Below are 20,111 nucleotides of genomic sequence, written 5' to 3' on the forward strand. Positions count from 1 at the left end.
AAGGGTTGTAGTCCTTAGGATAGGACGTTAAACAGTGGTCCTCTCTGCTTAATGTCCTTGTCGAAAAGAGCTAGGGGGAATTTGTCCTGTACAATGAACCCGTACATGTATAATCAACACTGCATATAACGTCCGTCTTCTCTTTCAACGGACTGGAGGCTCAATAGACTGGAGGTCCAACGAACTGGAGGCCCAATGGACTGGAGGCCCAATGGACTGGAGGCCCAATGGACTGGAGGCCCAATGGACTGGAGGCCCAATGGACTGGAGGCCCAATGGACTGGAGGCCCAATGGACTGGAGGCCCAATGGACTGGAGGCCCAATGGACTGGAGGCCCAATGGACTGGAGGCCCAATGGACTGGAGGCCCAATGGACTGGAGGCCCAATGGACTGGAGGCCCAATGGACTGGAGGCCCAATGGACTGGAGGCCCAATGGACTGGAGGCCCAATGGACTGGAGGCCCAATGGACTGGAGGCCCAATGGACTGGAGGCCCAATGGACTGGAGGCCCAATGGACTGGAGGCCCAATGGACTGGAGGCCCAATGGACTGGAGGCCCAATGGACTGGAGGCCCAATGGACTGGAGGCCCAATGGACTGGAGGCCCAATGGACTGGAGTGCCAATGGACTGTAGGCCCAATGGACTGGAGGCCCAATGGACTGGAGGCCCAATGGACTGGAGGCCCAATGGACTAGAGGCCCAATGGACTGGAGGCCCAATGGACTGGAGGCCCAATGGACTGGAGGCCCAATGGACTGGAGGCCCATTATGATGATTGCTGAACTGTACATGTCTTCGCAGATCATAGCAACTGGAGTGTTTGAAACTATCATCCAAATTAGAGCCTAAGTGGGTATCACTGGCAGAGCGAGACTCTGATACAAGCCCAGTCAGCTGGAGAGGCAGAGTAAGACCGGTCTTTCATGGCGTTAAATTGACTCTGGGATATCATTTCATGTGGAGGTCAAATGAACAGCAAGTTCAGGACACTTTCTATCTATGGGAGACTTCCAAAAAGTGTTATAAAAACTGAATCAGTAAGTTTCAGTACTTACTTCAGAAATTCAAAAATTATTTTCTTGGTAAATGAAAAATCTGACGAAGATTAGACATCCAGCCCATTTAAATTTGTCCACTGGTACTAATAATCAGTTGTCATTGCCATTACAAAGCTATGGGCTGATGTACAATTAAATTCTTTAATTGATTGATTGATCTATTCACTGATTGATTGGTTGATTGACTGATTGATTGACCGATTGATTGGCAGGTTGATTGATTGGTTGATTGAATGATTGATTGACAGCTTACCCGTGTGGAGTCCGGGGAAGGCGTGGGTGAAGGCCCCTGCGGTGTGACGTCAGTGTTCCCTCTAAGCCACGTGATCTGCGGCGCGGGCTTGCCGCCTGTAGTTGTGCACGACAGCCGCAAGGGGTCCCCCGCTCGCAAAGGAGACTGGGAGTCCCAGCCGGTGATTTCAACAGTGGAAGGTGGCACTGGAAAAGGAAGAAACAAAAAAAGGAAATGAAACAAAGAAATTAACAAACAGCGCAAAGATCCGGTATCAACTCTCTAAGAATGCATCAGCGCCATGATAGACTATTTAGTAGTATTCACACATCACAACCCTTACTCTAACGTAACTTTGTACTAATCCATGCAAAGTAGACAAACAATGCAAATGTCTATCGTGAACACGAAGGAAATCCCTCTAAGGTATAGCTACTTGTTGGCTGAATTGATCATCCCTAAGTACTAGTATACACCAAACGCGCATTCAAAGACAGCGTGCAGAAATGGACAATTCATTAGTTCATCTGTTCAATAAGTACTGCGCCTATTGTCCGGTTAAAAACCTGTAAGAGTTTCTACCCACATTTTATCATACTCTTTTTTTCCAGGAAGATTGATGATGTTGTTTGTACAACAGATGATGGAAGAGAAGCCCTATTGACCAGAGGCAGACCCACAACAAGCATCCATCTTACGGGGGTTAATTATGAATGGAGTTATGTATCAAACTCGTGTACTTATATCATTCTGAACCTGCATTTTTTGATTTATACCAATCAACTTCTAAAATGTCGTGTAAATCCGTTTTTTTTTGGGGGGGGGGGGCGAAATCGCTAAAGGGGGGCGAGGTAGGGGGGCGAGATCACTAGCCGGGGAGGGCGAGATCGCTAGTGATTTCGCCCCGGGGGGCGAGATCACGGGGGGGGGCGAGATCGCTGTCACACCTGTTAAAAACCTGTAAGATTTTCTACCCACATTTTATCATACTCTTTTTACTCTCAGGAAGATTGATGATGTTGTTTGTACAACAGAAGATGGAAGAGAAACCCTATTGACCAGAGGCAGACCCACAACAAGCATCCATCTTGCGGAGGTTAATTATGATGGAACGCGGTGATTAAGGCGGGAATTGTGTTATCTTAGATTTTCCGAAGCTGGCGGTTTTATCGATCCCATAAAATCCAATTAACCCAGGAGGATTCATTCTGATATTGCTACGGATGGTCAGATGCATGGACGGAGAGGTGTATAAAAACGTCACTTTCAATAGATAAGACTTTATACTAGACTAAAGCCCCGGCCTCAGGAGCGCTCTACGATTTTGCACCAGACTACTCTTCATTCTAATATTGCGACTCTGCTACGGAGGGTCAGATACATGAAGGGAGAGGTACTAGTATATAAAAACGTCACGTTTCAATAGACAAGACTCTAGGAGACCAGGGAGTTTATATAACGGAACGTAGAGCTGACTAAAGCCCCGGCCTCAGGAACGTTCTACGATTTTGCACCAGACTACTCCCCAACTCTTCATTCTAATATTGCGACTCTGCTACGGATGGTCAGATACATGAAGGGAGAGGTACTAGTATATAAAAACGTCACGTTTCAATAGACAAGACTCTAGGAGACCAGGGAGTTTATATAACGGAACGTAGAGCTGACTAAAGCCCCGGCCTCAGGAACGTTCTACGATTTTGCATCAGACTACTCCCCAACTCTTCATTCTAATATTGGGACTCTGCTACGGATGGTCAGATACATGAAGGGAGAGGTATATAAAAACGTCCAGTTTCAATAGATAAGACTTTACTAGACCACGAGGTTTGTATAACGGAAAGTAGAGCTGGCTTGAGCCCGAGCCACACCATCAGGACCTTCCCTCGACTTTGCTCCAGACAAGCCAACCAAGGTGGGTGCTGGATTGGGAAGAGTAGCCTGGAATTCATCCTATTCCATCTCTAGTTCGCTCCTCTGCGATTATCCAAGCAGAAGATGACTTTCCGGATTTTTTCTCTATCCAAAATGTATAGTAGGCTGCATGGTAGAGACACCTTTTTAAAACTAGTAGGCAACCTCGCATTGCTTATCACTAAATCCACCATATTAATATTCATGATAATACTTCTAAGCAGAATCGTTTCTTATCGCATTCTATAGTGCATCTTGTTTCTTGGAATTTGATCTCATCTTTTATAATTGTGATGCGCCATTGTTGTGTGCTGAATATCACATTTTGATTGCAGTTAAGATACAATGTAATACATATATACACAGAATCGCAGAGACGTTGGGACAAATCTTGTGGGTCCTTTCGGATCCCTTGATAAGGTTCCGTACAGAAGGTTGGGGAATTTCACCTGTCAGAAAAGTAATCTTTATCGTCATGCAAATTAATCAAAACACACCGTGTCCCTGACAAATGGGAAAGTTGATTTGAAACGTCGGGATTTTATTTCATAGGATATTCATTTTTCCCATTAATGTCAATTTGGCAACGTTCCAACGAAGTTATTGACTTCATAATTCTATTTCCAGGCCGTTATAGATGACTTATTCCACATAATTGCATTTTGTAGAAGAGAATTGGAAAATTTGCCAAGGACAGTCCTGCTGCGAGGAAACATGTTCTGGACGAGTCAGCTGTTTTGTCTCATTTTGCTCCTATATAGTGTTGTGATTTCAGTTTTTTTTATTTTTTAAATCAGGCTCGTATAGGGTCTGATGTTACCACCACAAAGTCAAAGATAAAGAGCGGTCCATAGCGATAACTGTAGCAGCATCTCTTCTTCCAAAGCTCCCATAATGCAAATATAGGTAAATAGCTATTAGAAAAAAACACAAATTAGAAATAACACCAACGTTTAGCCCTATCTAATTGTATAAAGATTTTTGTTATCATTCTATATTGTTTAGTTAGAAGAGTCTTGAGATGTATTCTATATCCTCCTTAGTAGTTTATGGTCGACCATAGGAAAGTCACTGTACTTTTTGTCGTATCATTAAAGCTTTTGGTAATAAAACGTCTCCCATACGGACTGTAGTATATCTCCGCCCCATGGGCGAGATTGATTTTTTTCCCCAGCCGAAAGTAACGGAGGTATCAACAATTACTGCTGTTGTAATTACCCATACTTCTCATCGAATCTCCACTAACACTTATCCAGGATGGAAGTCAATAGCCAATAGTGGCCATCAGGGGCATTTCTCTCTGTGTCCGTCCAGTCATCCAAACTCGATTTCAGCGCGCACTAGAGAACGCTTCGTTGCCATTAAGCTACATCAATATAATGAGTTTATAATTTAATTAAAACAAATTGGTTAAAGGTTATCCTGAGTGTAGAGTATTGAGGAAACTTTTTACCTTCGTTCACACAGTTTCAGAGCGTTCTTTTTTTTATGTCAGATTAAAGAAAGAAAACGATTCTTCTTCTAACAGCACAAAACCCACACATAATAGAAAAGGTGGGACAGTTCGTCTTCCACCTAGTAACCCAGAATCTAAAGTAAGCTTTTAAACTTAAGTAGACACTTATCGTTTTACACCGTATGTATCCTTTCATGTTACCTGCAATTAGCAATTAGCAATTAGCAATAAACTGATTAAAGTTGTCCTTAAAACCTTCTATTTTCATTTTACAGCTAGTTGAATTTTTTACTTAGAAACCCGAGAACCGAAGAAATAAGCCGGTGGAGCCTGGTGCACAGAGGAACCCACGTTGTTACTCCTCACTCTTATCTCTTCCGACTTTCAGCAGAAGAAATTTATTACACCAATTCACGATCGTCGCGCACTTTCCTCCGGGGAGCACAGATATGCATGTCGTCATTTCCATGAAAATCAAGTCGTGTAAGCGGCGTGAACGGCGGGTGCTTTATCTGCCGCTGGTATCTGCGTATGTGCTGTTTCAGTCGACGTGTAGAAACGCGATATGCCATTTCCTAATGTTTTCTTGTTCCCTGTACCAATAGACATGGAAATTTGGCTTTCAGACGTGTCTCAAAACGGTGATAAACAGTAAAGCCGTAAAATAAGGGTAGATTTTTCCTGCTTTCGGCCCTGCTACAGCGTCAACACTAGCACGTCTCATCAAATATGCTATCACCTTAAAACTTCGTAATCCAAACTAGACGTTCATGATACTTTTTCGACTTTAGTGACCTTCGGATGGTGTTAATGTTTACACTCACGTGACTCTGACGTCAGCACCATCCGCCATGTTGGATGCTTAAACCTTGAATCCGGCAGGGACAGGTGAATCTTTATTTACGGTCACATAGTTACAGTGAAACCTGTTCAGCAACCCCTCAAGGGGCCGAGAAAATGGTTGCTAGGGACAAGGTGGGGTTACGAGTGTCTAGGCAAAATTGGACGGGACTGTTTAAATGTGGCTTATGGCTGGAGGTTGTTGCTCAGGCCAGGATGGGGTTAACTATGTATAATAGAGAAGGCTGTTTTAACGATTTGTGACTGGAGCGTCTTGCCTGCACCGGGTGGTTGCCTGACCAGGTGAGACTGTATGGCACCTTCCAAACAACCAAATTACATTCAAGCAACTAGCATACATGGCGGCTGTAACGTCATGGGAAAACATTATGCAAATGATCCTCTTTAGCTCCAACCTTCCCCTCCGCTCCCACCAAAGGGCATTTAAGGCAATGACTGCAGTCTCCCCAGTCCCTAATTTGGGCCTTCAGGTTTGCGACCTTGCCAAATACCCTGTGATCTCAGGTAGTGTATAGTGTAATCAATTTTGCGGTTGGCCACATTCGCCTTTCTGTCTGAGATCCAACAAAAGTCGATAGCTTTTAGAATAACCTTGCTGCAGACGGTAGAACCTTGTGTTATCACGGGTATTTTAAGAGCAACGAGTGAACCGAAGGGAATGTCAGACCGGTTACATGATTGTGCATGTGGTTTGAATACTTCAGCATCGGCATTTAATAGTCACCGAACATCAAGTTCATGTCAGATAAGCCTTGAGCAGTTACTGCTTGTGGATGACGATGTCGAATACGTCTCTAATATTTTGTTAAAACTAGAAGGTCAGAAGTTCAGTATAGTTTTTATTTCTGCAAATTATGACCAATTGCTCACCGAGCCACGGTCTTAATTTGCATAACGTGACGTCACAGAAGAAGTGGGTTTGACAAGTCGACTTTTTGTATCGGAAATTACAGTTAAACTCCTCTGGTCCAGTTTGTATTCATATTGACGGCTCCTTTTCTGTTTTTATCATGAGAGTTGGTTGGAAGGTGTCGTTACAGTACACAGCCAAAACATTAAGCGCTGAACGCTGCCAGCCAAAGCATTAAACGCTGAACGCTGCTGTCTTTTTAAGATTACAATAAACCTAATAGTCTTATTCTTCAACCTAATAGTCTTATTCTTCAACCCTTCAGCAGTTTATACAGTGTATATGTCTGATGTTATATCCCGACATGAACACGAACATTGATCCAGCAGCCCTACTAGATGCCTCTCCAGGGTTATGGCTCCATGCGATGCAGAGGAAAGTTGTTGGCCCGTCGCCACCATTTTGTCACCACATCGGAAGGAATATCAACTCTGCAGGGATTGAGTGTCATATGCTGTAGCAGCTGCGTGCGAATTCGCAAATATGAGCGATTCTCTGTGACGATAAGCCGATAGAAGATGTTGCTATGTATAATAATCAACGTTCTTCAGTCGGAAACATGCTGAGTACGTCAATATGCTGATGACAACAATGTTACAACTTTGTAACTAAAGGTTTCGTCAGAAACAAAAAGTGCCCAAGGGATGGAATGTTGCCTTACAGTAAAAGGTCGGGATTTATTCCCGGGCGGGTAATGCCAAAGATCAAAATCCAAAAGGAATATAGAAACAGATATTGGCACAACCACTACACACTTGTTTGGGAAAAATCTCAATTTGAACTTGACGGCAATTGTGCTGAGCACTCCTTCAGCTGTTCGCGATGCTCCGGAGCAGTCCTGATACTCCCGCGGATCCCCGACCTGCACACTCCTTCAGCTGTACTCCACACAATGCTCCGGAGCAGTCCTCATACTCCCCCGGATCCCCGGCCTGCGCACTCCTTCAGCTGTACTCCACGCGATGCTCCGGAGCAGTTCTGATACCCCTCCGGATCCCCACCTGCGCACTCCTTCAGCTGTTCTTCACGCGATGCTCCGGAGCAGTCCTCTTCCTCCTCCGGATCCCCATCTGCGCACTCCTTCAGCTGTTCTCAGATTATCTGGAGCAGTCCTGATACCCCTCTGGACCCCGGCCTACGCGAACTTGACAAACTGTACTCCACGCAATGCCCCTCCGGGTCATCAGACAGGCCACCAGCCATCGTGATGCGCGCTGTTGTCTGCTGCCATCTTTCACGGGACGGTGAGTATTGCCTTTTACTACACTCCGTGCGAAGTTGTAGCGGACTTTTATGATTCAGTGCTGCTCCTTGAATATTGCAGTTTCATCCTGTAACAGCCAGAGTAGAAGAGTGCGGAAGGGCCCACTGGGATGCAACTTTCGTCGTAAGTCATTATGGTTGATCCCATTAACTTTTGTGTTATAATGCAAAAATATATTGCAAAAAACATACTGTGAAATTATTTTCTTCATTACAGTCAGCATGAGGAGGACTCCCCGTGGCATTATGAATGGTTTGTCCCGATTAGAGCCGGACCCCCTGAGGATAATGCAGGGTTTGTCCCGGCCAGTCCCTGACCCCCCGAGCGCGAGCAGCGCCGTGGCTACAGTAGATAAGGTGGGAACTTTTGTTGCCAAGAAAATTGCTACAATTACTGTGTCAACATAGACGTATCGGCTGGTACTCCGGCAACATTTAGGTGACTTTTAAGGCGTAGTTAGAGTCATACTGCATTTTTTCTTCGTATGATTTTAGGCTCGGCCACGACAGCACCGACAGTCTACAAAAATCATTTTCTGTCACAGCCAAATTTGTTTGGTTGTTTTTATTACCTATCATAAATATTTGCCTTCTTTTCAGTACGTACAATCTTGGCGTTGCACAACAGGTCTGCATTGAATACTGAACAGTACAACCTGCATATTAGGGCAGATTTATTTGATCCACACACCAGGATGGACCCAAACACATTTTGAAAAAAGAAAGTGTGGTGGGTTTTAAACATGCTCGAGGTGTGCTCCCCTCAAACACGAGACCTATTTTTTTTACATCATATCTGAAAGATGTCCCTATCTGAAGCTAAGAGCTCATTTCCCCCTGTGTCGAGTGACACTATTGATGTTCAGTGCCTGTCGAACCCAGGTGCCTCCAGGTTCTGAGACAACACCGGGTGAACACCCCTAACCACTAGGCCTCCGTTCCACCTGCAGTCGCACGACTGTAGCTCAGTAGTTGCCTCAATTCGTTGTGGTGAACCTGTCGTACGACCCATGAACCTTGATTCTAAAGCCGGGTTCACACGTGCGTATACATCCTAGTCCGTATGACGTCACTACGGAATTCTCAGCCTCTACCAGATTCCACAGGTCCCTGAACAAATAGTGGACAAATATAGACACATAACACACCAGAGGAGTTAGCTGTCCAAGGAGTATAGTTTGCGACGAGCCAACCCTGCTGCCTGTATTTGTCCATTTTCTATTATTTTTCAGCGACCCGTGTAGCCTGGTTGAGGCTAAGACTTGCATGCGAACCTACTACGGACTTGGGCGTAAACATTTACGTAGGTGGGAACCCACCTTTCCCATAGGATTCCACGACACACGCTAAAACTTTTCTTCACAGAAAGATGCCATCAAAAGGTACATAGTCAGAATGTAGATGAGATTTGCAAGAACAATGCCCCACATAACGGCGTTCCATTTCTGCACAAACCCCGGCGATGAATGGCGCGTAATGTTATGTATTAGCGGCAGATTTTAATCAGCTTCTCCAGTGACAGACGAGAGAGAGCAGCGCGCACAGCTGTAATGAGCCGTGCAGAGTGATGTACGACGCGCTACAGAACTTCCCCGGATGTTTCTTTGTGGGAAGAACCGAAGAAGAACACCCGCGTACCCAGAGGAGAGAATCGAAAATGATCCATTTAATGTTTCAGATTAACGAAAATGCAGCGACACTAAAATATAAAGAAAGGCTCCCATTTCTGGGGTATAATTTGGAAGTGCTGTATCCTCCAGATAGCAATTAAAATGTGCGCTTGCTCCTTTTCATTGCTATCATCGTGAATTGACATATTATCCGCACAATTCCCGCTGATGGGACTCCAATTTTCCTCATTTTGTCATTGCGAGGCGTTCTGCATTCTTATAAGTAACAAGTTACTTACCAGAGCCAAGAAAGACCCTAATTACGACTCAAAGTACCTAATCGTAGTGATATACCACTCATGTGTAGGTGCCAGCTTTGTTCAGAATGTCAAGTAAGTAGGATGTTCTGTATCTGCAGAAATGATATGGTCCTGTCTATACCTGATGCTCCTTGTTAGAGCAGCTTCAAGCAAGACTCTAATCATCATCCAAAGTCTTTGAAGTACGGTATGAACTTTTAAACAGTTCTTATTTACAGGTGACGCTTTCATAATGTAGTGGTGTGTTCTCTGTATCTTTATTCGGCCACAGCAAGTAAATTGTATGGATGACATCCTCTGCAGACGGCAAAAAATAGTGAGATAGGGAAAAACAAGATGGCTTAATTTTCCACATAACGCACTGAACGCAAAAAAAAAAATAATTGCAGCGACAAAACATATGGTATCACAGCCTACAAGGCATTCATTTCTGTATTCAAGACGTGTACTAGTGTAGTAAAGGTGACACTAGTGTGGTAGACTGGTATCACTTACCAACATGGCAACAACAATCATGGCTTCCATATTGGAGCCAATTTTACAGCTATCTAACTAAATTTTTAGTTTCACTGTTGTAACTACAGTCAAGGCTACCTGGCTAGTGTCACTTCTACAAGTACAACCATTAGCCTACAATACAACATATTTGCCCATTTTGGTTCTTTCTCGTGATGTTGACCATTCCCGAAGAAAAAACAATCTTGTTTTTTTTTCTAAAATTAGGCGAAAAGTAATGCGCGCGCTGATGTCATCCATAAAATTTACTCGCTGTGGCCTTACTGCAATTTAAAAGTCACAACGTAATCTGCAAAGGTGCTCATTCCCCTATTAGAGGAAATAGTACAAGTTCCAGACAGAGCCTAATTATGACCGAATACTTCAAAGAACTGCTTGAACTCTGCTTGCCCTGATATGATTGAGAGCTCGTTTGAAGTTGCCGTCTTTGTTCATTATGACATAGTTGACTATGACTTTACTCAGATTATAATGACATAGTTGCCAAGTTGTGTGCTCTAGTTTCTTTTTTGGAAAGGTGACAATGTTGCTCTCCTAAGATGCTTATTACGACACATTAGAAGAGCCTGTGGCAGAGGACTAATTACGGCCCGAATCACGGTTTAAACTCTGGTTCCTCAAAGCTCGCCCAACCGAGGGGGTTAATTTCAAGTGACGCTCAGACTTAAGCGGGGCACGTAAGCTACAGGCACTTTATTAGGCGGAGGATTTGTCTAATCATGGCGCGCGGCGTCGGGGCGGATGACGCGCGCGCAATTACTCCTAAATGGGACGGGGAGACACTCCGGTAGAGTGGGATCCGCGCATGTTAGCCGGGCATTAAAACTAGGTGTCGGTTAGTTACTCTTCGCAACAGAGGCAAAGGTCACTATTGCACTCAGGCACCCAGGGTTCATTCTCAGTCACTGAAGGATATCTGGCCTATTTAAGAGTTGTACAAGCCATCTTCTTGGAAAATGCTGGTAGAATCTTTAATAGATTTTCCTATGTTTTTGTAGGTATGTAAATCCATCCTTATCCCATCCACATGTGTCGTAGATTTCAAGCATTTTCGGAAGGCTAAAATAAGGATATGCCACAACTTTCTGTTTTGCTCGGCGAATACGCAATTGTCGAACGAACGGGTCTATGGAGATCTGTGCTCCTCCTCATATGCTCCTCTCTAGTCTGGGTTCCATTCGGTTAGTAGTTTGCTCCGTTGTTTATTCTACACAGTATACTTCCTTTCTCTGGTATTCCGTTTGGGGACTTGGGCATCTCTAATGTCTGGAATAATTCTCGTCCAAAGTTTGGCCGAGGGTGCTTATTGGTCCGGGTAATAGTTCGCCCAAGAAACTGTATTCGAACAGGTGTTGGAACACCTGTTCCAGCTCTAGAACCAATTCCTTAATTCGCTCATTAACTGGCGTCACCACCAAATGATTGGCATATACATTTCCCCAGACGAGTAGCAGAAGCGAACCACTACCCGGATGGTACCCAGGCGAGATCCTCTCATGGCAATTCAGAGCTCTGCAGGCGTACACCTGCCATACAGCGGCCTTGCCCTTGTCATATAACTGATATCGAAAGAATAATTCCTTGAAAATCCATCTGCAGTAACTTCGGCACCCGTTACTAGAAGGGCAAGGGCGCTTTGCATGGATTTTTGAATGTAACAATCTCTCGTATATCCTTTCTCGTACATCTCTCACCAGGCCACAATCTGGCTCTGTACGTACGTATGGGAGAGAATTCTTCATCCTCCGTGTAAATATCACTGTAACAGTTGGCAAGAAAAGCCAAGCGAAAATCTGCCCGCATGAAGATCGGATCACATAAATCATCCAAATCGCTGCTTTTACAGAAACGCCATCACGCCATGGCTCATAACAAGAGGACCGCTCTGGTCTGTGAGGCGGCGATTCGTCAAAGTAGTCCGTTGATCCGTATGGATATCCCGGCTTAGGGACTCCCACTCGGACCGGGGTGGTAAAAAGCCGTCTCCCTGCGCGCCATTTCTCACTGCCGCTTTACAGGCTCACCAGGTACGCTGCCGTTATGAAAGCGAGCGCGGCGCCACTCTCATGTCATTCGGAGGCAGACTTCGGGATGAAGAGGTCGGAGCTGGTAATAGATTGGAGTGTCTCAGCCGCCTTCCCTTTGACGCCTGTTAGACTATCTGTGCTACCATTACGTACATGTACTGCTGATGGTAATGGTACCGGCGCGTTCGGGAAAATAGTTAGAGCGGTCATGGTGAGGACAAGGTTGATTTGAATGTTTTTTATTTTGGTTGTGTCAATTTTCACCCTTTTTTCTGAGAAACGTAAGAAAACATGTAATTGTTATTAGTATTTAATTGGATTTACGTTTTGTTAATTTTTGTACTGAAAATGTATGTCGTCATAATACCAGCTATTTAGCTGCCTAGTATCTACATTGTATTGCTATTTTTTTCAATTCAAATAAAGTTTATTTGCAATAAACAGCGCCACCAGCAGTCTTCTTTGCATGAATGAGTAACCAAAACAATATATCTGTGTTTACCATTTGTCATGTTGGAGTGGTTCAACCAGAGAAAGATTCTTGCATTGAGAGAGGCTCTTACCAAACTAGTCTTCCTGTCTCCGTCTGTCTTGTTAACTTACGGAAGGTCATTGAAGACTTATGGATACAAGGCGAGGAGGATGTCTCTGTGATTCCAGTGCTGATATAGAACCAGTTTGGGAAGTAATAATCTGGTCCATCATGTCTTCACAGCTCTATTGGTTAAACGTTACGTTGATGTTCGGAAATCTGGGTAGCCAAAGTGGTGCGTTGGTGAATACCATCCCTCATGTGGGAACTCTTTGGCGAAAGAAATTGATACCCATGTGGAAAACGAGGGGGTGGTGACCCGACTGGTGCAGCTATCTTTACGACTGGAGTACAGCTCCTAGGCAGATCCACGCTCGGCCCTTTTACAGCGAGGCTTTCTGACTGGCGCGATGAATCAGGACTAAAGAGCAGTAAAGACAGCTGCCTGTTGCAGCATCTTCGCTTCCATTGCGCTGACCTGATCCTAATTTACATCGTGAATGGGGAGGTTATATCTCCGCACGCATACACGTTACCTGAATGGTTGAGGAACGGGAATAACCGGTATGATGAGTGGTTTTTGCTCTAATGCGAAGAACCTTTTCTGTTCCCTAAAGACGCAAAATTAAGGAATGAATAATCCCTGCGGGTCAGGCAAGTCATGTTGCGCTAATAGAACGGCAAACAAGACCGATCGGCAGCGGGGAGTAACAGCGGCCCAAGTCCAACTATAGTATTGCCTATCACTCAACTACAGCCAACCGCGACATAGTCGGCTCTATCCGTATCATAACGATGTATAGCTTTTGGCACAAGACATAAAGACATAGCTCTACAGCTAGGCCTTATCTAACTTTTCTCCGGGAGCAGTTTAGAATGTTAAAGGTTTGTTGGATTGGAAAAACTAATGGCCGAATGTAAGGGCCCCAATCATTGTGTCTTTTGTTCACCAGGACTAGATACATACATATGACTGACAACAGTGTAGACCAAACGTGAGTAGATCTATTCAAAGGTATTTCTAAGGTATTAAGCGTGTTTGGTAGTATAGCGTTATACTAGTTCAGTACATTGTCAACTTAAAAACAGGGGGCATGTACAGGGGGGCTAGCAATCAAAGATTTAATTTTTTTTTTACATTTTTATATTCAGATGGACCGTCTCCATATTTCTAGGGGCGTATTTCATCAAAAATTGCATTTTTGCAAAATAGTGCCCCCCCCCCCCCCTCTACTATAAGTAACGAGTGTCCAGACGTACCTAATACGGTATGCGGGATGCTATTAGTGACTGTTTGTGGTACTACGCCCTCATTGTTTCTTTTGTTCCCCAGGACTAGATATATATATATATGACTGACAACAGTGTAGACCGAACGTGAGTGGATCTATAAGTAATGAATGTCCAGCCGTACCTAACACGATGAGCGGGATGATCTTTCTTTTGCTACAGACCTAACCTTGTTTTTTTTATCTCCGGAACTAGAGTAAGATAAACCTAGCTTTTGCAGTCTCCAGCAGTAGTTTTAAGGTCTTAAGGATTTAAAGGTCTTAGAGTTATTGACAACAGCGCAGATCAAACGTGAATGGATCTAAAATCACCGAATGTCCAGACATACCTAACACGGTGAGTGGTGTAGCCGAACGTCAATGGATCTACAAGTAACGAATGTCTATAGACTACAGACGTACCTAAGACGGTGAGCGGGATGCTCTTGGTAGCCGACTGGTGCCCGACCGCGCCCACCTCGCACTCGTACACGCCGTCGTCCGTATCGGTGATGTTCCTGATCTGGAGCGAGGCCCGGTCGCCCCTGGTTACGCGCCCGTCGAAGTTCCCGTAAGCGTGCTCGATGTTCCCGTCCGCTCGGTACTGGAAAATCTGCTGCCTGTGGGGGAAAAAGACAGTGGGATGAAATGAGACGTCAACAGAGACGGGGGCCGATACCGACTTCCAAGCCCTTTTGACCCATTGCTGACGTAACGCTTCCGGTCTGGATGTGTGACTTGTGCTTTGGGTCATTTCAACTTGAAAAGGATCAGAAGACTGGTCGAAAGCTTGCTTGTAAGCGCTTTAGTATAATATTGTATCATTGTGGGATGAAGTTGTTTTACTAGGGCTGACGGTGGAGTTGCTCAGTGTAAAGCCAAAAATGGTAACATAAGGATAGTGCCGACCTAAAATCCGTGAAAATTCTTCTTTTCCTTGAAGAATTTGACCAAATTTGTAGATTTATTTTGGGTCAGAAGGAACAGGTAGCGTCACTAAAACTTCGAAATTCCAGGTTTGGACAAAATTTGATCAGCTCAGCAACTTGTTTGGTGTACGAACAGATGCGAGTTGTTGTGCCCTGTATGTTCTAAACGGATGTTTGCGCCCGGCTCCCCCATACGAGAAACCACTGCCAATGTCAGCATTGCTGTCTGGAGTACCATCTGTCTTGCCTTGTTGTAATAAAATTGCAAAATAAACAACAACAACAACAAAACGCTTTACTCACCTAGGAGCTGTGACGGACGAACTGGACCGGAAATGCCATTCTATTTCCGCCTGGTCCACCTGGATGCCCCAGTATTGGCAGTAGAGGGTGGTGTCGTCTCCGCGCTTTATCCTCACCGGGTCCCCCACATCAACAGTTATCACCCCCATAACATCTGTAGAACAACACAGAACACACGTCAAGTTACAGAATTACAACCCGCCCCACATCAACAGTGATCCCCCCCATAACATCTGTAGAACAACACAGAACACACGTCAAGTTACAGAATTACAACCTGCCCTACATGAACAGTGATCACCCCCACAACATCTGCAGAACAACACAGAACACACGTCAGGTTACAGAATTACAGCCCGCCCCACACCAACAGTGATCACCCCCATAACATCTGTAGAACAACACAGAACACACGTCAAGTTACAGAATTACAACCCGCCCCACATCAACAGTGATCACCCCCATAACATCTGTAGAACAACACAGAACACACGTCAAGTTACAGAATTACAACCTGCCCTACATGAACAGTGATCACCCCCACAACATCTGCAGAACAACACAGAACACACGTCTGGTTACAGAAATACAACCCGCCCCACATCAACAGTGATCACCCCCGTAACGTCTTCAGGACAACACATGGTAGCCTGGTGTTGTATCCAACTTTCGTCAGTATCTAACTTTCGTAATATGCCGAATCCTGGATATCCAGGAATCGTCCTGAGCAGAAGGACGATTCCTGGATATCCAGAAATCGTCGCAAACAGGACGTTTCCTGGATAGACGACGGTGTTTATCCAGAACGTGTACGTGGGGGTGGAGCTTCCTGTTTTCGAGGGAGGAGACTATGCGGAGGGCGGGGGCATGTTGTTTTCGTCAGAAAGCCGCCATCTTTGTATCTCCCCGCAAGAAGATCGTGTAGTTTATTCTGTTGATCCTGGTGTTACAGAACTTAAACGAATGTTGATAATGATACTTTGATGTTTATATGTTACATACGTATCAGGCCCAAAATGCTTTTTGCGTAATGAATTAACAAATGGCAGTCAAGATGGGATAAAGTTACTGTTGTTTTCCGTATAGCGACACATTCACGGTAACGTGTTAATAGCATCCAGATGGCGTCCCTTTGTCACACAAGGCCTGGTCCACATCCTGGATATCCAGGAAACGGCTTGAACAGGAGGACGCTTCCTGGATATCCAGAAAACGGCTTGAACAGGCTCAGGACGAATCCTGGATATCCAGAAAACGGCTTGAACAGGCTCAGGACGAATCCTGGATATCCAGAAAACGGCCTGAACAGGAGGACGATTCCTGGATATCCAGAAAACGGCCTGAACGCCTGACGAAAATAAGGAATTCTCCCGCCATTTTTGATTTGCGAGCAAGCGGTCACTGTGGGTCACGCACGCACCGCAATGGTATCCTGCACCGCGGGTGTCCCGTAATACTCTGAACGCATGTCTAAAGACAACCGTTGTCCACAACAATAGACAATAACAGTCGCACGACTATATTATGTGTTGTGTGTTTGAAGTTGTTTTTCGTGTAGCGTCACATTCTATTTACGTGTTAAGAGTATTCAGATGGCGTCCTTATCATGGGGAGGGCAGCGGTCACTTCCGGGTTTTAATCTCTCGCAACTTGAGTCTGTCGAGGTCTCACGAGGTCGACCCATATATGGAAACATGGGCGTGCATAATAATGTTTTCTGTACTGTCAATCACCATGATTGACAGCACCGGAAGTACGAATCCTGGATATCTAGTTTTCGTAAGGTTTTGGGACGATTCCTGGAGCCGCCGAAAAGTAGATGTGACACCTGTTATCCAGCCGTAATATAGCTCCCGAGTCTCTTCTCTGCTCTTTTGGGATTGCGAAGAGGAGAGAAGAGACTCGGGGAGCTATATTACGGCTGGATACCAGGCTAAACACATGGAGCTCACTTCAGGTTAAAAATTACAACCAAACTAATATCAAGCTGTTTGTACTAGTCACACATTGTTTAAGTACCATGTTATGTTTAATGGGACTGTGACCAGCAATTGTCCGGACATTTTAAGTTTCTTAATAAACAATAAACAATAAAAGCATGACATTGTAGCAAATACAAGTTAAGGAAGTAAAACAAATCGCGCTAGAAAGAAAAAAAATAAACGAGCAATGAAAAGCAAAGAGAAAAGAGCAGTTGGAATCTCTCAGTCTCTCTCTCTCTCTCTCTTTCTCTCTCACTCAAAGTCTCTCTCTTTCTCTCTCCCTCTCTCACTGCCTGTCTAAAAAAGCCCCCCTCCCTCCCTCTCTGTTCACTCATAGCCCGACTTCCTCGCCCGTCCGCGGTGTCTAAAATCCCTTCTGTTCCCGATGACGGGCACTCCTGACAGCTTCTCATGAATATCTCTGAACCCGGTGAAGGAAGAGCTTTACTCCTCAAGTGTGCCGGGAGTTATCTTGACAAGCAGGTCCGGCCAGGGCGAGGGGAGACAAACGTGCGGGGGAACGCCTGGCGATGGGATTTAGACGGACTTGCTTTCGCGACGATTAGGGTGAGCGACACTTACACTGTCTGAACACGCTGCTTCGTGATGACCTGAAGTCAGGACGTGACGAGGAGATGAGAACTAAGGCATTCTACCTCCACGCTAAACCTCGAGAAGATCCAGTAGAGGTGGAAGGTTTAAGGCAACCGTAAAAGCGAATGTAGAAGCACGTGATTTTAATGGTAGTGAATGTAGAAGCACGTGCTTTTAATAGTAGCTAAAATACTTTTTTTCAAAAGATTAGGTTCTTTTCTGCATGACTTTAGAGAGATTATTACATGAGCCACTGTTAATACTTACAGCACACGGTTGAGTTTATCGTGGGAAACACACATTTTGTAGCAAGAACTAGTTGATGATGAAAGTACTTATGTTTACACATTGTGATGGCAAAATGGTCGTCTTCATGTGTAACCAGAGGAACGCAACCCTCCACTGTTAGACAGGAGGAACCGGGAAGGATTCTCAGACTGCGGTTCTTTGATAAAACAAATGAGGTCGGCAAACGTTTTACCAGTGGGCCATACATTATCTCGCGGATCATCGCGAGGTGAAGCGAGATCTCACCACAAACAGTTTACCGCAATTCCGACCGATCCGTCAAGACTTCCACCTCCACAACACCACGTCAACTTTTACCTAAGATCCCATCCCTCTTACGCCTCTTAGTCCCAGACGGATTGGTTCAGCTCTCCCAGAGAACAAGAACGGATGAAGAGAGCTTCTGCAGACCGTCCATCATGACCGTTGAGCGGCGGGAACTGCAGGCTGCCGGCATCCATCTCGGAGTCGGTGGACTAGTGAGTAAAAGGCGCGCCGAGAGCGCCCAGCATCGCCGGACCGGCGGCATTACCTCTACAAGCCCGGCGATAAGTACGACATAAATCAGAACAGTTTTAGGGATCGCAATCGGTAAAAGTGCGTCCTTGGAATATTCAACAGGCGGCGGATCGTGCGGGGCGCGTGGCCGCGGATATCGCCGTAAAGTTTTGTGGAAAAATACACATTATTCCGGGCCGAATATGACTCTGCAAGTCGTAAGAAGTCCGAGCCGATAAACGGCGCTTTTTGCCGGATCCTATATCGGGTATTGCATCGAAGCTGTTGGGCAGATAGCGAACTGCACACTAAAAAGGCCAGAAATTTATGTGAGCAGACAATATCCCGAACGAACTGATTTCCTGGCCGTTTGTAGACCACACTATCCATAGAGCTATTTAAAGACCTTATCCCAAGTTATCGTTCGATACGCGTACCTGTATCTACGGATTCCGCTTAACGTATAGTGTTACAGCTAGGTTATAAACACCCGTAAACATAAACATGTAGAAGAAGCTGTGGTCTTTTTCTGTCATTAGTTGAACGGAAATGAAAAGAACATCTGTACTCTGAAAACGTTTTCATATAACACAGCAGGGTTACAAAAGCTTGGAAACATAAACATGTAAAAGAAGCTGTGGTCTTTTTCTGTCATTACTTGAACGGGAATGAAAACTTGCACTCTGAAAACGTTTTTATATTTAGCGATAGCCAAGTGACTATCCTCCCACTCAGAGCCCCGTTCACCCCAGAAACAGCCATAAGTGTGGTGTGTATTCTACTGTAGCTTTGGTTCGCTCCTTTGCTCGCCTTCCTGCCAACTATCGCATTACAGGATGGATGTCAGGCTACACAAACGGTTCGCCCACTCGTTTAAATCAGAATTGTACGTGATGCCGGAAGGGTTTGAATAGCCACCGCTGATAGAGCCCATCGCCGTCACACTGCAGCCCGTGGGTTTTATGGCGCGGCTGATCTATGACTGCTCGGCTCTCCGCAGCTCCTCCCGCCGCCAGGAAGCCGGTCTGCGCGCGGGTCAAGCCGCCAGGGCACGGGCTGCATCGCGGAGGAAACCGGAGCACTTGGCGCACAAAGGCCCGCATTTTTCACAACAAATTTCTCCCCGCCATGGCCATAAGTCGCGCGGCGGATCGATGGGGAAGGCAGTTCTGACAGCTTCACGGCATCAAGGGCTGGAGAAGTGCGGAATTGGTTCTGTCGTGGGGATAGGAAAATGTTCCGATGCTTTAATAACTAGCAAAAGGTGTACAATGTATGGCAACTGCTATCTAACTACCATATGTTGCCCTGTAAACCATGCTATACATGTACCATCCATCCTATAGGTTCCTTCTATCTGTGGATAGTTTCATTAGGTCGGTAAGTCACTGAATGGCAAGATTCATTGTACACACTCAACCAAGTATTCTATATATATACTTACTAGTACTTGGGACCGCATCTTAAGCAGCGACACCTATGCTGCAGTACAATGTGAACCTGTCATCAGAGGAAGACGGCAGACGGTCACTGAAATGTCGGTTA

General features: G+C 45.2%; 1 protein-coding gene across 1 annotated transcript in view; it reads right to left on the reverse strand.

Annotated features, from left to right (window-relative positions):
- Positions 1-20,111, reverse strand: part of LOC118411393 (kin of IRRE-like protein 3) — a gene marked incomplete in the record, with an annotated part of 68,162 nt that overhangs the window by 27,024 nt on the left and 21,027 nt on the right. The window contains 3 exon segments of the mRNA XM_035813656.1: positions 1,317-1,501; positions 14,396-14,592; positions 15,205-15,358. Coding sequence (XP_035669549.1) covers positions 1,317-1,501; positions 14,396-14,592; positions 15,205-15,358 — 536 coding nt within the window.

Source organism: Branchiostoma floridae, chromosome 3 (assembly GCF_000003815.2).
Source record: "Branchiostoma floridae strain S238N-H82 chromosome 3, Bfl_VNyyK, whole genome shotgun sequence".
NCBI lineage: Eukaryota > Metazoa > Chordata > Leptocardii > Amphioxiformes > Branchiostomatidae > Branchiostoma > Branchiostoma floridae.